At 31.6% G+C, this 19,704-nt stretch overlaps 2 protein-coding genes across 2 annotated transcripts in view; both read right to left on the bottom strand.

The window, feature by feature from the left end:
- Positions 1–3,128: 3,128 nt before the first annotated feature.
- LOC140040744 (uncharacterized) lies at positions 3,129–14,090 on the bottom strand. Its single transcript, XM_072086908.1, has 19 exons — positions 14,063–14,090; positions 13,693–13,941; positions 13,260–13,514; positions 12,024–12,266; positions 11,383–11,622; positions 10,828–10,941; positions 10,414–10,680; positions 9,963–10,075; positions 9,488–9,689; positions 9,126–9,227; positions 8,725–8,852; positions 8,461–8,610; positions 7,992–8,358; positions 7,621–7,796; positions 6,478–6,645; positions 6,054–6,166; positions 5,670–5,932; positions 4,952–5,021; positions 3,129–4,582 (listed from the first exon to the last, which is right to left on the bottom strand). Exons 1-19 carry the CDS (start codon positions 14,088–14,090, stop codon positions 4,078–4,080), a joined length of 3,753 nt encoding a protein of 1,250 aa, XP_071943009.1. The 3' UTR covers positions 3,129–4,077.
- A 108-nt stretch (positions 14,091–14,198) lies between these two features.
- The window catches only part of LOC140040737 (hyalin-like), a 33,351-nt gene continuing 27,845 nt past the window's right edge, over positions 14,199–19,704 (bottom strand). The window contains exons 8-14 of the mRNA XM_072086897.1: positions 18,575–18,829; positions 17,164–17,448; positions 16,272–16,520; positions 15,882–16,136; positions 15,506–15,790; positions 14,815–15,063; positions 14,199–14,515 (exon numbers count right to left, since the gene is read on the bottom strand). Of these exons, the coding sequence (XP_071942998.1) occupies positions 14,202–14,515; positions 14,815–15,063; positions 15,506–15,790; positions 15,882–16,136; positions 16,272–16,520; positions 17,164–17,448; positions 18,575–18,829 (1,892 nt within the window). The 3' untranslated portion in view covers positions 14,199–14,201. The remainder of the gene's footprint in view (positions 14,516–14,814; positions 15,064–15,505; positions 15,791–15,881; positions 16,137–16,271; positions 16,521–17,163; positions 17,449–18,574; positions 18,830–19,704) is intronic.

The raw sequence follows: 19,704 nt of genomic DNA, 5'->3' as shown, positions 1-19,704 counted from the left end.
TCCATTGTTAGATCAGATCTCTGCTGTGTGGATGCTCATTAACATATCATGCATATGTATGAGTTAGCTCAACCGGCCTAATTTCTGAGCCGATGAGTTCGAAAAAATGGTAAACTTGTTTTGATTTTTTTAAAAGCGAAATCAATATTTTTTTCGGATTTTTTTTCGGTGGAAGTGAATACCTTTATGTTAACTACAAAACGGTCTATTCAAAATTTGATTTTTTTCATCTTTATTTTTCATTTTTTGGACAATACATCTTTAAGAAAATAGTGAAAGATAACTCACACCCGTTGAATGATAAATATGTTGTTAATAAATCAGATAGAATTCGTCCCTTTAATGTGCAATACCATTCGATGTAGGAAATCATTTGTCCACAACTCTATACATGTTTCTAACTCAACATTTCAAAGATAGTTTTGTTTTTTTATTTCTTTAAACTAACTTTTTACTAATATGTTTAATATATTTTATTGATACTTTTTAATGTTTTATATATTTTATCTGTTTTTAAGCATCAAGGAAAACAAATTTCATATTCGCCTTGTTGTTTTCATGACAATAACGATTTATCTTATCTTATCTTTTACCATAATTGGAATCATAATATCTCGTTTTGATAAGCATTTGCTTACATCACGTCATGAATTAAGGGATAGAAGGATACGTATCGACGGTGACATCAAACGATTTTCCAACGCTCTCGCCTATACTAAAGCACTGCTGCCAATAAAACAAGCACGCTATTTGAACTCCATGTCTCTAACCGCAGCCCTCTAAAGGACGCTGCGAATCAACTGTTACATTTGTTTAGAACAAATACGTAGCCACGTAGAAATCGTATGCGCAGTTTAATTTTTCTATTGACATTTCTGCGTCGATGATTAATTGACAACAATATTTTGCTAAGCAACCTCTTGAAATTAAAAATTGAATTACGCATTTTGACTATGTATGTCGTTACCGTCTGCAGTGGTTTGCAATACAACAAACGTATTTTTAATAATTATATGGCTAAGCACTGGTTTTTTCATGAATCTCATTTATTTTATTTTATTTTTTATTTTATTTTATTCAATCAAAACCAACAGCGATAAATACCGCCACTAACAGGTTTGAAACATAAAACAATACAACATCAAAAACGGTTAACAATAAAATACAGATAAAATATATATATATATATAAAACATAGATTGGCATGCCATAAACAATTTCAATTAAAACAGGTTATGCAGGCTGTTCAAGAAGTGAACACATCATCGTCCTCTTAAAATAACCAAGTCTATCATTAAAAATATCGATATGATTGCTATTTAGATTATTAAATGTATAAGGTAGTCTATGAAAAAGTCCCCTCTTAGTACAGTCGACACGGCTAAAAGGAATATGCAATAAATGTCTATTTCGTGTACGACCAGGAACATTTAAACTAAATAGTGAAATTAATGAACAGTCATATTTAGAATTTAAAATATTATATAAAAAAACCATATCAGATATCGTTCGACGATTGCTGACAGAATCAATGGAAAAGGCAAAATTAACACAGTTATAAGACAGGAATCGAACAAACTTCCGTTGAACAGTGTCGATTCGACGGGCCTGACATGGAGAAATTGAATTGAAAATTGCGGAACAATATTCAAGGTGAGGACGTATAATAGATTTGTATAAAGATAAAAGTGCCCTGCCGTCGTTCATAAACCTACAATTTCTCCATATTAAGCCCATCATTCTATTAGCTTTTGACAACACATGATTAATATGTGAACAAAAATTTAATTTACTATCAATAAAAATACCTAAATCTTTCCATACATAAACCATCTCAAGATCATGTCCACTCAGATTATAATTGAAGAGCACAGGCCTTTTTTTAAGTGTTATAGATAAATATTTGCATTTATTAGCATTAAGTTTTATCCCCCACTTCTCCGTCCATTCCACGAGACCATCCAGATCCTCCTGAAGTGAAAAAGCATCCTGTGGAGTGGTAATCACTTTAAACAATTTCAGATCGTCAGCAAATAAAAGAGACTCGGAATGATTAAATTTTAAAGGAAGATCGTTGATAAATAAATTAAACAAAAGCGGGCCCAGGATCGAGCCCTGCGGAACGCCCGATAACACAGGGAGCCAATCAGATGTCTCTCCCCCAATGACAACACGCTGTTGTCTATTAGTTAAATAGCTTTTAAACCAACTTAACAGTGAACCGGATAAACCAAATTTTATTATCGATGTGATTACATTTAAAGTGTAGTGGCTAGTGGTTATGTCATCCACATCATAGCCAATCATCGGGTTTAATCGAATCAAAACTTCGATCCCTGATCCGGCATTGCGCATGGCTGGCTATATATAGTTGCGTCACGGACTCTACTAAATCAAAAACAAACGAAGCATGGATTAATGAATAAAAGTACCTTTTCCATTATTATAATTCCAACAAGAAGTAGACAAAAGTGAATATATAGATCATGATTACAGCATTGTAGCTACTACACGTAATAGTAGCCTACCAATAAGCTTATCTATATCTATATCGGTTAATCATAGGGTTTACTAGTAGGCCTAGACTCCTTGCTGATTTTGTAATTTTACATGAAGGTGGACAACTAGTTGTTGTATCAGATGTAGACCATTAATAATATATAAAGTAAAAGAGTATTAGAAAAGATGTGCTTACCAACATCTTCCTGTGTACTCTACTAGAGTAAGTTACATTATAGCTCTCTAGGTTGTCTCTAAACTCTAGGCATCAGCTGGCTTTAGGAGTTCATCAACGTAAGCTTCTAAACTCAGACTCAGCTCAGTTCACCTTCAGGCTTCTAAATATATCTCTTTGTTCTTGTTTTCTTTTCTTACGCAACAAGCAAACTAAATCAAGCCTGATTAATTTGCATATACATATTCCACCTGATTTATAATTTAGAGTACAGAGAAATGAACACGAGAATACACTGTTCAAGCACATCGTAAGTGCTGTAATCTTTCTTTCATTTCTGCTGTTCGATGGTTTGGTAAGCAAGTTTATGCCTTCACCCTGACTAGTCGGAAACCAACCAATAATGTAGACGTTTTGAACGACTCAACAAGAAAAGCAAAGGTAGACGCTAATAAATTTCCTATATTTGCTATATGTGTGAATACGTGCAAAGAAAAGTATAATGCAATATCGTAAATGTCATATCAAATAAATACATTACAATTGTGATGCAAACATATAAATTTAAAACAAGACTCTTCAGACACAATATCTTCATATAATTATTTTATTATGGTATTCTATACTAGTTACATTCATTGGGTATTCTTTATATCACTTTGTAATAATGCACTGTGTAATAATGCTATAGTATCCATTATCTTATTTTAAAACATGTTATTTAATTAAAATTAATTATCATTAATATATTTATTTGTATTAATTTTAAATGTTTGGTATGCTAATTACAGTAGCAATCCATCACGAGATTCTTTGGGGAATAAACTGTTAGTAATATATCGATTTAGTAATCTATCTATTTAATCTATCAAATTATTTGAAATATAGATAATAATATGACAAAAGCAGTTGCATTAGATTGTCCAAACAAAATCTGAATACATAAACCATTCACAATTTACAATGATGAGCATAATGTTAATACAAAACAAAAAGTTCGAATTATAAAACCATAAGGGCTTTCCTCACTTGTTGCGGAATGTTTAATATTTATTTTTGTTTTATTTATTTTAAAAATATCCAAAAGGAAACATTAAAAATGATATTTGAAAAAAAATATTAAAATATACACTATCTATATACATTATATTTGATGTAAAATATTTGTAATAATCGATAAATCATAACAGCAAACTCTTATCGTTAATGATTACAATATTAAGGCAACAGTAGTTTGTTTACATCGTAGATACAGTTATACTCGTGTATCTAAATCGAATTGATTTGTTTTTAACTTAGATGACTAAAATAAGTATAATACATACAGAACTTTAACTAAAATCACAGAAACCATCATTTATACAAATTGGGCGCTCTCAATAATCATTAGAAACATGCGCAAATCAAGCAACTGATTCTTGGTTGTTACTTGAATTTATCTTACAATCAGAATTTGTTTGCATCCCTTTAGACGAATTCAAACCAAAGAAAGTAGTTTTACCTGTACTGGAATTGATTGAGCTACTTTTGGTTCCTCTAAGTGTTGAAGACACCCCGTTAAATCTTTCAGTCCAAAAATTACGGACATCCTTACTTCTTAAACAATACATGATAAAGATAGAAACTCCTTGAAGACAATTCAGGATACAGAAGAGTATCTGAATCACCTCGGAGACACTATCAATTGCAAAGAATCCAATAACCCATGTCAACCCCATAATTACCGATATGCATACTGCATTCTGAAGTAAGTGCTTGCCTTTGTTTTGCTTGTGAGCTTGTGCTGTTACTTTACCAAGTTTGCTTATACTGTGTAATACCATAATAAATACTACAATATTGAAGAGTAATATGATTGCAATTGGTAATGCTACGCTGTAGTACATGCGGGTTACAACAAGGAAGCAACTGTAAAACAATGTAACAGATTACACATGTCATTTTAAAAGTGGTTTGTATTATTAGTATTATTATAAAGCAGACTATAATGTTTAATTAATGGTAGATATTAATTTTTTGTAAAATAATGAGAATTTAATAATTAAAAAAATAACAGCTGATGTCAGCATGAAGTTAAAGTTGTTAAGATTTATATATTTAAAAACTTTAAACATGAAACTCAATTGACTTTAGGTTTTTAGAAAATATTTGTAATAGGAATCTTCTGTTTTATGATGATAATTAATACAACTTACTATATTGTATTACAATAATATGTATAGATATTTTAATTAATAAAGAAATATAATGTTGCATCATATTTATTGAATTACTTACTACTTGTTTGTATCTGCATAATTGTCAACATCAATACTAACAGTTATAGCAACAATCACAGCTGGTAGGCCTACAGAAATATGTTTAAAAATAGTGTATTTTAATTTTCATAAATTACAGAGTAAGCTCAATACATATTCGATTATTGAAATTACTGTAGTACGGGAGTTTTTGATTCAAGCAGTATTTTTTCTTTTAATCTTGTTTATGCTGATGTTTATGTTCTTGTGCACGAAGAATGTCTTTTAGTAAAATACCCGAAAACAACAATTAAATTAAAATAAATATAATTTATACAGTATAAATAAAAACAAAATATTTAGAATAAAAAATTTAATGAATTAAATTAAATTGGAAGTCGGATATCTAAAGGAAGTTAATTTAAAAAAAGGAGCATTGAAGCTAAAAGGAAAGTTCCAAGTAATGTCTGGGTATAAGGAGATCACCGTTAGTGATCAGCCGTGTTGCTATTCGGCCATTAGATGTGATCTTAGCAAGTAATTGATAGATAGATTGAGGAGAGCTTAAAAGTAAGACAGCCAAGTTGATATCGATATATGTTATGAAAAGAGGAAGGGTATTAGCATGGTGAAGTGAAAATAAGTTAATAATAACAAGCCAATCCTAGATTTAATGTGGGTGGGTTGGTCGGGATTGTGGGCAAGATACCATTTTTAAGAGGTTATTACGAATTTGATTTAGCAGTATGTGTACTTACCCCAAGCAAAAACACAGGCTTTTAGTACAAACCTAGAAACGTGTGTATTATAAACTTTCACGATCAAGTAATACAGGTTAATAGCCTGCACAGACATCCAAAACATAGACGTCAACAGAAAGTAGTGAATCAATCCAGCAATGACTGTACACGCGCTCTCTTTGTTTGTTCTGTCAATTCCAACGAGAAAGACCAAATACAAGCCGAGTAATGATACACACAAGTGACACAAGATCTGCTGAGGTTTACTCCTTCGTAGCTTTCTGAAAATTAAATGAAACCAGATTTGTAATTTTAGAATGTGTTATGTATACAATTTAAATTTATATAATTTTATCCTATGTAATATTAATCAATAAATGTTGTTAGGAACTAAAGCCTTACCTGTTGGTTGTAAAAGAAACTATAGTTGCAATTAAACAAGCGATTGAAAAACCAAGACCAATATTTGTAATGTACCTTGCTACAACTGGACTTTTCTTATCTGGGTAAAAATTCTAGGAAAAATAAACAAGACATTAACATAATTAATAAGGCCATAAATATACTTGCTGGAAATGGAGTAATGTTTTTGTTTTCTGTGTTCAGTGGATTTAAAATGTTTAGTTTTTCCATAGACAGATGTGTGTGTTGAAATATATAAAACTCTTTTTAATAATGAATTGTCGCCGAACTGCAATACTACTGCTGTCGTTTGTGTAATTGTTGTAACATGATATTCATATTCTTATTCTGGCATTCTTATAAGACAACTTGAAAATGTATGTGTCATGCTTTAAAAATTTGTAAATTCTGCTCTACAACTTGCCATAAGAATTGCAAAATTTGTTAGATGGTCACAATGACAAATTTGTCTGTCCCTGCCATCCAACGATCCATTAGCTAAGTAGCATCCAGCACTTGACCATCCACCATTACCATCATCAAGTTCAAAATCCCAAAACACACAGGCTGTCTCATTATTATTGTTCGATGGCTATGGAACGAAAATTGTAATTATTTCAAATTCATTATCAATGGACCATTTTTGCAAGAACATTAATATATAATGTATTGTTATCCGTAAAATATGTTTATAAACACATTTCAAACGGCCCTGCTGTCAACTAATCATTCAGTCATGTACTGATGAAGAAAGTTTATATGGTGACTATGTATAATGGACCTAAGACAAAGCCTTATTATTAATTAACTCCGCCGAGGAGGTTATGTTTATTAGAAGCATTACTCAAAATGTTATTGCAAGATCTTTATAAAATTGTAACCACATATAGAAATGTGGTCAAGAATCCCTCCATTTAATTTTGGAGGCGATCCGGATCATAGTCCTAATTCTGGACCACTTATTATTTTCAGACCTGCTAGTGTTAAAAGATAGGAGACAATTTTTAAAAGCGATCTAGTACTGAGTAGTCAGAAATGTTAGGTTCATAGTAAAAAAAAGCAAATTAAATATAGATAAAGAATCTCATCAAAACTTAACTATAACGATTTTCAAGAACATGGAACACTGCAAAATCAACTTAATCATTGCTAGAAATTCTTAATTTATAGATGGAGATGAATTAAACATGTAATGGGAAAGAAAATATGCAATAGTATTTAGAGTAAACGTCTATATTAATTTATTTGTTTCCATATATAAACACATTATTTGTGTTATTTTCAACATATTTACCATTTAAATATTATAGAAAACTCTGTAACTTTGCCTAAGAAAATATTAGTTATATTATTGAGACATGGTGAAAAGTCTATTATGATCTTGAATTTGCAACATTTTATATACCTCGATAGTTGATTGTGATGTGTACCATTAGTAGTTTAAACATAATATTCCTGTCAGATAATATGTATGGAGTTATAATAACAAAATAGTAAAGTGATATTGATACTTTTATAATTTTATTTATTTTTAATAATAAAACATAATGTTGAAATGTCTAATTACCTCAGCAGGTATAAATGTTGTAATAATTGGATCCAGTAAATTGTTCAATTCAACTCCAGGTATTGACAATGAAATTACTTGACCATTGGTTCTTGTGGTATTATCAAACTGATTAGTTGGGAACAGTGAACTATCATTATATACAACTGTAACCACACGAAAATTAGCACTTGATCCTGTTCAAAACAAAAAACAATTATATAATCCGTAGAGCTTATTGAAAGATGAATACATTTCTAAACATGCAGTTTTTATAATATTCAATACGAACTCTCTTTGAGGAAAGAGGAAAGGTCACCATTATTTATCCTAGTTTTATGACATTAGAATGCCAATCGCTATTATTAAACTCATTTTATTTGACTACTTACCATTGGAGGTTGAAAGCATTTTAGTGATTGTTGGAGGAATATAAATACTGACAGATGCAACATTATCCAGATCTTCTTTCTCACTAAATCCTGTAACATTCACTATAACACTAGTATCTGCAGATTGATAAGATGCGATTCCAATTCCTGTGTTTTCGAGTTCATTGGTTTTCACATTCTGAGCTTGTACTGCAACGCTGCTACTTACAAATTGGTATTTATCATTTTCAAGATCAACAACTGCTAATTGCTCCTCAAGAGATTCAACAATTCTACTTGGAGCTTGTGTTTGCATCTGACTCTCTAAAAGAACATCATCATCTACTTCAAACAGACTAGATATGGTGTCAACTAATGTTGATGTCACCTGCATTGGAATTAAAACAAAGAAATAACAACACATTAACTGTAGTTTCCCACTTTATTATATTTTACTGCAATAAATAAACAATTGAATCAATAAACTAACTTCAGCAGATGTTGAATTTACAGAAGTAACACTTTCAATAATGTCTGCAGTTGCTTCCAAACCATCTGGTGTAATAGTGTCTGATTCAGTTTTTGTAATGTTGTTGACTGCTGTAATTACTTTCTCTGCATTTTCTTCAGTAACTGTGATCTAAAATGAATTACAATATAAAAATATAGTAAAAATAAATTAATTATTGAATTGTTATTAATTAGTTCATTACAATTAGATCTCAGTACTTGCAATAGTCAATTCTTCACTGACCATATTTAACCTTTCTAGAAGTTCATCAGATGTAGCATCTCGACCACAGTCTTGCAAAATCACATCCTGCCACACAGCAGCTGACAGTCCATCACTATAGCATATACACAAGCCTAGAGGCATACCATCTATTTATGACAAAATATAATATTTATATTTTTGTGAGGCATATAATAATAATAATAATAATAATAATGTAATAACACACCGCAGCGATGTAATACATTGTCATGAATATCTTTCATCTGAATATGTTTAATATAAAGACGCTCGTTATATTAATCCCATGCAAGCTGCTGTCAAAGTACAGCATCACAAATATCAGGAAGTAATAGGAACGTATGTGGTGCCATCTCATCATCCAGGACCTCACTTTTTATCAAAACGATCATACAACTTACAGTTGATTTTAGATTCTGGACAAACTTCTTCAGATGGTGTATTCTGACCGACATCAGCAGGCCCAAATGTTAATCCATCTATTATCTGTACATTGCAACTCTCTAATGAATAAAAACAATGTATACAGGCTTAATATTGATTAAAATAATCTAAAAAAACATTAAAATAAACAATTAGTAATGTAAGTGTTTAATTTATACAAATGGTTGATACCGAGGGAGAGGATACGAAATAAAGGTTATCATAATATTTTGTTTATCTTATAAAATGCTATCCATCTATTGGGAAACAATTCTGAATCAGAATGGAAACGAGAAGTCACATGTCAAGTAATTTAAAATCTCTTTTAAACATGTTTTACCCGTGCTAAATATGACAATATTATCAGCATCTATAACTCCTTTATCTCCTATTATTTTAAATTCTCCTGATAAACTTTTGCTGAAATTATTGTAACTTTGGTCTGCACTTGGTTTATATATGTTGATGTTAGCAATCACACTCCCAGAACGTAGTGTACGAACTTGAACAAATATATCAGTTATACTTATACTCTCAGTTAACTGAAAACAAGAAAAAATAATAAGTTCATAAAACAAAATTGTTTTGTAATTCGGAATGGTTATGCATTTATGTTTACACCACTACTGTGAAAAATAAGGTTATAGGTGTTTATCATGTCAAAACTACACAGTCCAAAATGAATACTTAAATAGTTATTGCCTGTTGGTAGCAACAGACCATAGTATTTGTATGATTTTTTTAGAGAAGAGGAGGTGGGGTTGGATGGTCAAAATACAGATAACGACTTTTCTAAATTGTTTAACAAAACCTACCAAGTTTTCAATTTCAGTTGAAGTGTTTTTGAATTCTTCCGAGGAAGGGGTGTTTAATGCAGACGTAAATTGTAAATTCTTGAAAGTTAATACTGTTGGTACAGTAAACGCATCTTTGGATTAATAGAAACATAATATTATAATAAATTATTTAATGTAACATTGAAATCAGCATGTTCCATATACACATACATACAATATCAGTTTTTCTGATACGAAGTCTAGACCTCAATACACCACAACGAAATGAATACAGATACAGTAGCTGCACTAGTCATACATTCTTCATGGTCATAACGATTAGATGGAAGTATACCAAAGTAATTCAATTGAGTTGAGTGCAGTTTACTTTAAGAAAATTTGTCTAAAGATCTTTTAATTCCATTCCAACTGTGCCTATTTTGCATTTGGATCACTATTCGTTTACATATAAATATTGAATTACGTTTACCTGCAACAACAAGCGCTGCCTTCATTGATATGACTGTTACGTCATTATGTGGCGATACTCCAAATGCTTTGCAATAATAATAGCCTTGGTTTGCCAGACCAACTTCATTAATTGTGAGGAACTTTAGGCTTTTTGTTTCAGATGGGAGTTCGACGTCGTCTTTATACCAACGCCAATCAATTGAGTAAGTTACAATACATTGGAAAGTGACTGTATTTTTTAAATTAGCACTCAGTGATAAAGGTTGAATTTCTGCTGTTGGTTCACCTAAATTATAAAGTATAATACATATAATATGATTAATGTACAAACGATGTATTAATTGTATCATTTATATCATTCCTGCATGTCCTAATCCAATAATAAGCCAAGATCTGACCTTTGAGAAATTAACAAAATGCACAGTTTAAATACCTGGTAGTATTTGACATAAGTTGCCTTCATATAACACAGGACAGTTACATGCAAAGCTCGTTTCTAATTGTACACAAGTTCCTCCATTTTGACATGGTGAAGAAGTACACGAATCTGTAATAAAAAAAACAAGTTATATGTGCAGTACAGCTAGTAGTACTCCTAGTCGACAACCTCCTAATGTTTTACTGATTTGTTACTATATTCAAATGTAAATGCTAGCCAAAACGCTCTACGCGAGCAACACATTCATTTAGTTATTTATTACAAAGAACTTTTGATTTCCATTCTTCACCAGTTTTTCTGGGTGTTGTTCCCAATTGGGTTAGTTACACAATACCCATACTATACTATACTACATACTATACTATTTGTATTGCAGAGTGAGAAAACATAGTATAATATAGTTAATTTTAAGTAGTAGTAGTAGTAGTAGTAGTAGTAGTAGTAGTAGTAGTAGTAGTAGTAGTAGTAGTAGTAGTATTTTCTGCAAAAATCAATTGTTTGATACATTCCACATTCATGATCAAATAAATCATTAACAAAAATACTTGCCTCCTATTTTTATTTCAAATTGACATGTACCACTGTTTTCCGATTGGTCAAATCCAGTATAAATTACGGTATGCGTCCCAAAAGTAAATATATCTCCAGAATTACTTTTTGAACTTAATATAACAGATTTTCCTGAATTATCAATATACCTAGGGTCTGGCCAAGCAATGGCAATTCCAGATGGGGTAGGTGCTATAGCAATGATGTCATCAGGACACTCTAAAACCGGTGATTCTTTATCTACAAAAATTTATAAAAAAATCTTCATCTGAGGCTGAAAAAGAATATTATAAAGACATTTGCAACATTTACTACGGGATTGAGACATTTAAAAGCCATTGGACTGATTGTATCTTAACATATTACGTCTACCGACGCCTTCCATTATATTATTTGTTTCCAGTCTATTTAGGGAAAGATTGTTGGTAAAGTAGTTGGCGCGATGTTGTTAGGTTGTCCTTGTATGACTGTTGCAATTCAAAACTAATCTGCTAAAGTTATTTGCATTCTAGATCTTATTTTAGGCTGGACAGATTAAATATTAGGTAATTATAAATATTTATTAAGTACAGTTACTTATAATCTTTTATTAATTATACACCAAATAAAAAAATAAATAAAAACTGATTATTCCAAGTTACCTTCCACCGTAACATTAAATTCACATTTGTTCATGTTATTGCTGTTATCACTAGCAGTATATACAACAGACGTGGTTCCAATATTAAACGAACTACCAGGACTCATTGAAGCAACTAGTGACACTTGACCCGAGTTATCTTCAATTTCTGGAGTTTTCCAACTTACACGTGCAGTAGATGACCTATGACCAGTTTCTGTGAAAATGCTATCAGGACAAAATTTGAATTCTGGATCTTGCACATCTAATGAAAACAAACCATGTGGTAACTGTTCATATTCATATGTATAACTTATAACGTAAAAGTATTCTAGTGCTATGCTTTATGCTCTATCGTCCCAGAGCCATGATATAATATCTGAATGTACCGCGCGCAGTATGACGTGAAACTGGAAATTGAGGTAGAATTAATTAAATAAATTAATATCAACATGATAGAACATTCAAAATGCAAAAGGTAGTCTGGATTCGTCAACAAACAAATACAGGTGAAAAGAGAATAATGTAAAATAAAAAAATGTCATACACAAAGAATGATTAATTTCAAACCACACCTTTATGCAGTTTCTTGATTGATCTGTCAATGTATTTATGTATGTATTTATTTGATTAAAACAACATTAAAATTATACAGATTAAACTATAATGACTAGAGCAGATCTATAATGCCTAACATAATGTAGTTTTGATGACGCGTGCTCTCCTAAACCGAGTTCCTATATTATTAGAAAGCATCAAATATGGATATCAAAAGACCTCCCGTAAACTATGCAGTACACAATCGTAGCCTGGAATAATTGATTGTACCCGCAGAGAGCGAAAGCCATACACTTTTGGTCTAGACGGTCTTAGGCCAATGCTTTGTAGAAGAATAATACACTTTCGGATATGACAGGCAATGAAACATGATGGTGATGGTGAATTAGGATTAGGTACTGACCTAATATAAAGAGATAAAGAATAGATCCTCATTATATATTTCAAAATACAACAGCAAAAACAAGAATTTATAATCGTAAATAGAACTACAACTGTTCATACATTTTATAACTAATTATGTTAATAATAGAAATAAGCAACGTAATAGTTTTTGAAATAAATATCAGAAAATATTTTACAAAGAAATCAGTTTCTGCATGCTATTGTTCATTATATATTATATGAGTTATCGAGTCATATGTTTTAAATTATTACTATAGTTCCATATGGGCAGTATTATTATAAGGTGCATTCTTACCTTGAACAGTGATAACAAAACTGCAGCTAGCATTAAGGTTACCAGCTGAATCTGAGACATTGTACTGGACTGTTGTTTTGCCAATTGCAAACATGTTATCACTAGAAGTGTAGTCTGCTACTGGTACAGGAGTCTCTCCAGAGTTATCAGTAGCTGTCGGTTCCACCCATGTGACATTGATGGCAAATGCCGCACCAGTTGTTGTATTAACAATCCCACCAATTGGACAATCTATAATACCTGGAGCTTCTGGATCTAAAACATGATGATATTAATTTAAATGTATAATTTATGTTATGCCTAACAATGATAATAATAATACCCAGTGAAGAAGATCGGGGTAAAACATGTATTTATACCATAATTTAAATATTATTGAGTTAAATTTGACACTTCTCAGTGGCAGGGAAGAGGAGAGACTAGTTATAATTACCAGTAACAGTAACAATAAAGGTACATGTTGCTGCATTGCCTGAACTATCAACTGAATCATATATAACATAAGTGCTGCCAATATCAAATTCATTATTTCCAGGATTGTACTTGGACGTTGGTGTTATATCTTCACCAGAATTGTCAATTACTATTGGATAAGTCCAGTTGACATATAACGCATGATTTGAACCATCTGCTGTATTACTTGTAACATCAGGTGGACAGACCAAGACAGGATTCTCATTATCTATTTAATAATTAAGTAAAACACACACAAATTAAAGCTTATCATACTTAGTAATTATTATAATTTAAGAACATTACACTTTTATTAGAGTAGGACAGAACCACTCCAGCGCCAGCTGTACATACAGAATAGTAACAGTTATATATCATTATAAAGGCAAGTAATTTGCAAAAAAAAATATAATGTATTTGTAAATGCAAAATTAAACCTTTTGTATTACATTTACCATAATACAAATCCTGATGTTCAAGAAAAGTAGTTCAAACTAAATAATGAGGTTTATATTTACCTTCTACTTGGAGACCAAAGTCGCATGTGTCAATATTGCCAAAAGAATCACTTGCTGTAAATATGATAGTGTGAGTTCCATATGGTATCATGTCACCAGACTCGAAAGATGACGACATTACAGTAACAAGTCCACCACTATTGTCACTTGTCACTAGAGGATCCCAGGTGACAGTGGCATTTGGACTTCCTATATCTGTGCTGACATTTACTAGTCCATACCCTTCTCCGATGTAATTGTTAGAAGTGACATTTGCTGGACAGTCAATCGTTGGACTTTCATTATCTGTTCACAAAATAAATAAAAGGTATGATGAAATTAAATTTGACATAACCATATAACTGTACCTTTTCTTCAGTTGTTGTGTTAACAATCATACCAATTGGACACTCTATAATATCCAGATTTTCTGAATCTAAACCATGAAGATAATAATTATGATTAATTATATCTATAGTAAAAATGATACCCAATGATTGAAGAAGATTATGGTTAAAATGCATTATACAATAATTAACATATTATTAAGTGTTGATACTTCAGCAGGAAGGAGAAGGGAGCAAGAAGAGACAATGTATACTTACCAGTAACTGAAATTGTAAAGGTACATGTTGCTGCATTGCCTGAACTATCAACTGCATCATACATAACATCAATGATGCCAATATAAAATTCATTATTTCCAGGATTGTACTTGGACGTTGGTGTTATATCTTCACCAGAATTGTCATTTACTATTGGGTCAGTCCAGGTAACATTGACTGCTTGATCTGAACTATCTGCTGTAATAGTTGTAATATTAGGTGGACAAACCAAAACTGGATCCTCATTATCTATTTAATAATAAAATATAAATAAACAATAATTACTAATGCTAAAATCATATTACATAATATTTTTAATTATAGAATGGAATAAAAATGTCCTTCTTTCCACATAATATAGTTGATTCCTGGTTGCGAAAAACAATGTTGGCATACGTTTTCTCAAATTACTATATAAAGAAAAATTAAACAAGTCATTACATTATTATCATAATTACTATATGAAAAGTGTAAACAAACAAAATAATTAATGATACGTATTACAATTATAGTTTTCTTTGAAACTGCTGAAGAATTATTAACGAGCACGATTGTGAGTTCATCCGTTAATGATGATTGTAAGGCCAAGGCATCATCACTGATTGGCTGTTGTTCATTTAAGTTGTATTTCAAATTAATTCCTGTGTTTTCTAAATTATTCAACTTTCAAGTTAGGATTCTATTAATTTACCTTCAACATTGAGGCCAAAGTCACAGGTGTCAATATTTCCATAAGAATCAGTTGCTGTAAAAGTGATTGTGTGAGTACCATATGGTATCATGTCACCAGACTCGAAAGATGAAGACATTACAGTCACAAGTCTACCACTATTGTCACTTGTCTCAGGAGGATCCCACGTGACAGTGGCATTTGGACTTCCTATATCTGTGCTAACATTTACTAGTTCATACCCTACTCCGATGTAATTGTTTGAAGTGACATTTGTTGGGCAGTCAATCATTGGACTTTCATTATCTATTCACAAAATAAATAAAAGGTATGATGAAATTAAATTTAACATAACCACATAACTGTACATTTTCTTCTAGAAAGTACAGCCACTTACCCTCAACAATGATTACAAAATTGCAGCTATCATTAAAGTTACCAGCTGAATCTGAGACATTGTACTGGACTGTTGTGTCACCAATTGGAAACATATTATCATCAGAACTGTAGTCTGCTACTGGGACAGGAGTCTCTCCAGAGTTATCAATAGCTGTTGGTTCCATCCATGTGACATTGATTGCAAATGCCTCACCAGTTGTTGTGTTAAAAATCATACCAATTGTACAACCTATAATATCTGGAGCTTCGGGATCTAAAAGATGAAGAAAATAAATATAATTTATAATGATTTTAGTGATAATATAATAATACCAAGTAGTAGTTAGTAATAATATACAATCATATTCAGATAATCGAGTTACATTAGGAGTATACATGTCAAACTTACCAATAACAGTTACAGTAAAGGTACAAGTTGCTGAATTGCGTGAACTATCAAATGAATCATATATAACATCAGTTCTACCAATATCGAATTCATTATTTCCAGGATAGTACTTGGACGTTGGTTTTATATCTTCACCAGAATTGTCAATTACTATTGGATCAGTCCAGCTGACATTGAGTGCTTGATTTGAACCATCTGCTGTAGTAGTTGTAATATTAGGTGGACAAACCAAGACAGGATCCTCATTGTCTATTTAGTAATAAAATGGAAATGAAATACAAGAATTAATAAATATTGAAAATCTTATTAAACATATTTATCATGTTGGGAGTTGAATACATGAAAAAATATTATTATATGTAAAAAAAAAAAACTTAGTGTAGTACTGACGTATTTAGTACAATTAATGCTGAAATTCATTTATAGTAATATTATATATTCCATATAAATAAACAATTTTGCAGAGAAACAATTAATTTAACAGATACAAAAATAGGTGTATATTATGTCACCATATAAAAAGAGCAACACTGAAAATCAAGGTAACAAATATTACAAAAAAATATATATAATCTTGTCATCTTTTATTATATTGAACATCAAAATAAATAAGAATGTTTATGTTGTACAGAGCGGCACACGTAAGTTTCATAATGTAAATAAATATAGACCACTTTCTGTTTAGTACTCTTAGTTTGTACATAACAACCAAAGGCAAAAGAGTCGTTTTGACTGATTGGGCTACCCTGGTTTAAAAAAAAAGTAGATATTGGTAACAGTTAGACATTTATTCACAATTCACAATTACATTTACGATATGTAATAGTATAACAATGAAATAAAATTCGTCCTGAATTTCTAATTGCTCAAATTTAAAAGATATATAATTTACCTTCAACCTTGAGGCCAAAGACACAGGTGTCACTATTGCCATAAGGATCAGTTGCTGTAAAAGTGATTGTGTGAGTACCATATGGTATCATGTCACCAGAATCAAAAGATGACGACATTATAGTAACAAGTCCACCACTATTGTCACTTGTCACAGGAGGATCCCAGGTGACAGTGGCATTTGGACTTCCTATATCTGTGCTGACATTTACTAGTCCATACCCTTCTCCGATGTAATTGTTAGAAGTGACATTTGCTGGGCAGTCAATCGTTGGACTTTCATTATCTGTTCACAAAATAAATAAAAGGTATGATGAAATTAAATTTGACATAACCATATAACTGTACCTTTTCTTCAGTTGTTGTGTTAACAATCATACCAATTGGACACTCTATAATATCCAGATTTTCTGAATCTAAATCTGAATCTTATCTATTACCAAAATAAATTGCATTTGACTTAACAACATTACTGTAGCTCAAATTGTAACAAGGCTAGCCATCCACTACATGGCTGGTTAAAAAGAATTAGGAACAATGATGGTGCTCAATGGAAAACCATTTCAATGTATTATTATTTAAAAAAAATATGTGATGTTAATATTTTACTTAATATTTAATGTTCTAGAATTATTTATGTTTATTCCGATGATATTCCACTGTTTTACAAAAAAAGTATGATAAACTCTTACATAGATTATATATTCTCTAAAAATAACTTGAAACTTATAATAATGAATGAGCACCTTTTGGGAAAGCACTTCGTTAAACTAAAAAAACGTTTTTCTACAACCATTGGATTGCCAGTGGCATTATTCGTATTAATGGCATTGTTAATGAGAACACATTTTTAACATCGAACGAAATACTATTGAAATGTAAAACTGGTTAAAATGAGTAGACCTATTTGTGTATCAAGGCAATACCAATTCAGTGGAAACGAATTATTAAGGATATAGATATTTTCGATTGATGATAATAAAAAGTTAGTTAAGACTAAATATGAAATTATTACTAACAAACTAATGTACTCATGGTTTGTGAATGAATATTTCAATATTCTATTGTCACAACAATGACAACAAAATCTTCTTCACAAGTTTGGAGAGAGCCTTTTAAAGTCTGTACAATTTTGGGATAATATGTTACCTCAATATAAGTCTAATATGAATTTCAGATTAAGGAACAATACTTGCACAATTGGATTGATGCAGATGCCGTACTGAAAGGTATAGGAAATCAACAATCCCGTACTTAGCACGAATCTTATAATTTGCTCTGTTTTATGCTTTGTTTTTTGTTATTTTAATCCAACCGATTTAGCTGTTGCTGCATATTATAATGTAAATGTGTTTATACCTGAATAAATAAAAAAATAAAATCTAATTTTGTCATATAAGGTACACTCTTACCTTCAACATACAGAACAAAACTGCAGCTATCATTAAAGTTACCAGCTGAATCCGTGACATTGTACTGGATTGTTGTGTTCCCAATTTCAAACATATTATCACCAGAAGTGTAGTCTGCTACTGGTACCGGAGTCTCTCCAGAGTTATCAGTAGCTGTAGGTTCAACCCATGTGACATTGATTGCAAATGCCTCAACAGCAGACGTGTTAACTCTCAAATCCATTGGACAATTGATAATATCTGGAGCTTCTTGATCTGTGGGATATACATTATTTGTATAATATAGTATATATATGACCATTACCTTCAAATTCATGGCACAGCGATGGGCACAAAAATGGCGCCATCTTTTGCAAATTTATTTATGGGACAATTTGAGGCCAATTTTCTGACCCTCCAACCTAATAAACCACTTGTTTGGTTTAGGTGAGTGGCCGAGCGGTTAAGACAGTGGAACCGTAATCACGAGCCATAACATCGGCAGGGGTTCGAGGCTCACTCACTCCATGGTTCTGGTGGTAGAACGAGTCTTCTCGGATAAGGACTATAAACCGTAGGTCCAGTGTACACAACTTGCTCGTGTGCACTTTAAAGAACCTAGTACATCTTTCGAGACGAGTAGGGGGTTACCCCGGTGTATTAGTACATCACAGCCACTGATCACCAACTGGGCCCTCTGGGAGACCAGTCTTTGACTGAAGAGGTTACCCAGTATAAATATATATTTCAATCAAATTTCAATCATAGATGCATTGACGACATCTTCATAATCTGAACCCATGGTGAAGAAGATAATTTGGAATGTTTTCTTCTCAATATTAATTCAGCGTACCCAACTATCACATTTACAGCTACCAAATCCACTAGTAGCGTTGATTTTTTGACACTATAGTGACCATAGAAAATGGTACTCAAAACTGACCTATTCCGTAAATCCATGGATAAAAATATGAACCTGCTCCTTCACAGCTCCCAGCTATGAGCAAACCCTCTGTTAACAACTGACAAGTCAGTTTGAAAAGTTATATTCAAGTGTGTTGTAACCAGAAGAGAGTTGTTACTATTCCACTCTATAAGTAATGTCTCGCCATTGACGTCAACATAGGTTATAATCAAAAAGTCGCAACAGC

This window comes from Antedon mediterranea, chromosome 1 (genome assembly GCF_964355755.1).
Source record: "Antedon mediterranea chromosome 1, ecAntMedi1.1, whole genome shotgun sequence".
NCBI classification, from domain to species: Eukaryota; Metazoa; Echinodermata; class Crinoidea; order Comatulida; family Antedonidae; genus Antedon; species Antedon mediterranea.
The sequence above is the reverse complement of the archived record's forward strand: the minus strand, read 5'-3'. Positions and strand labels throughout refer to the sequence as shown.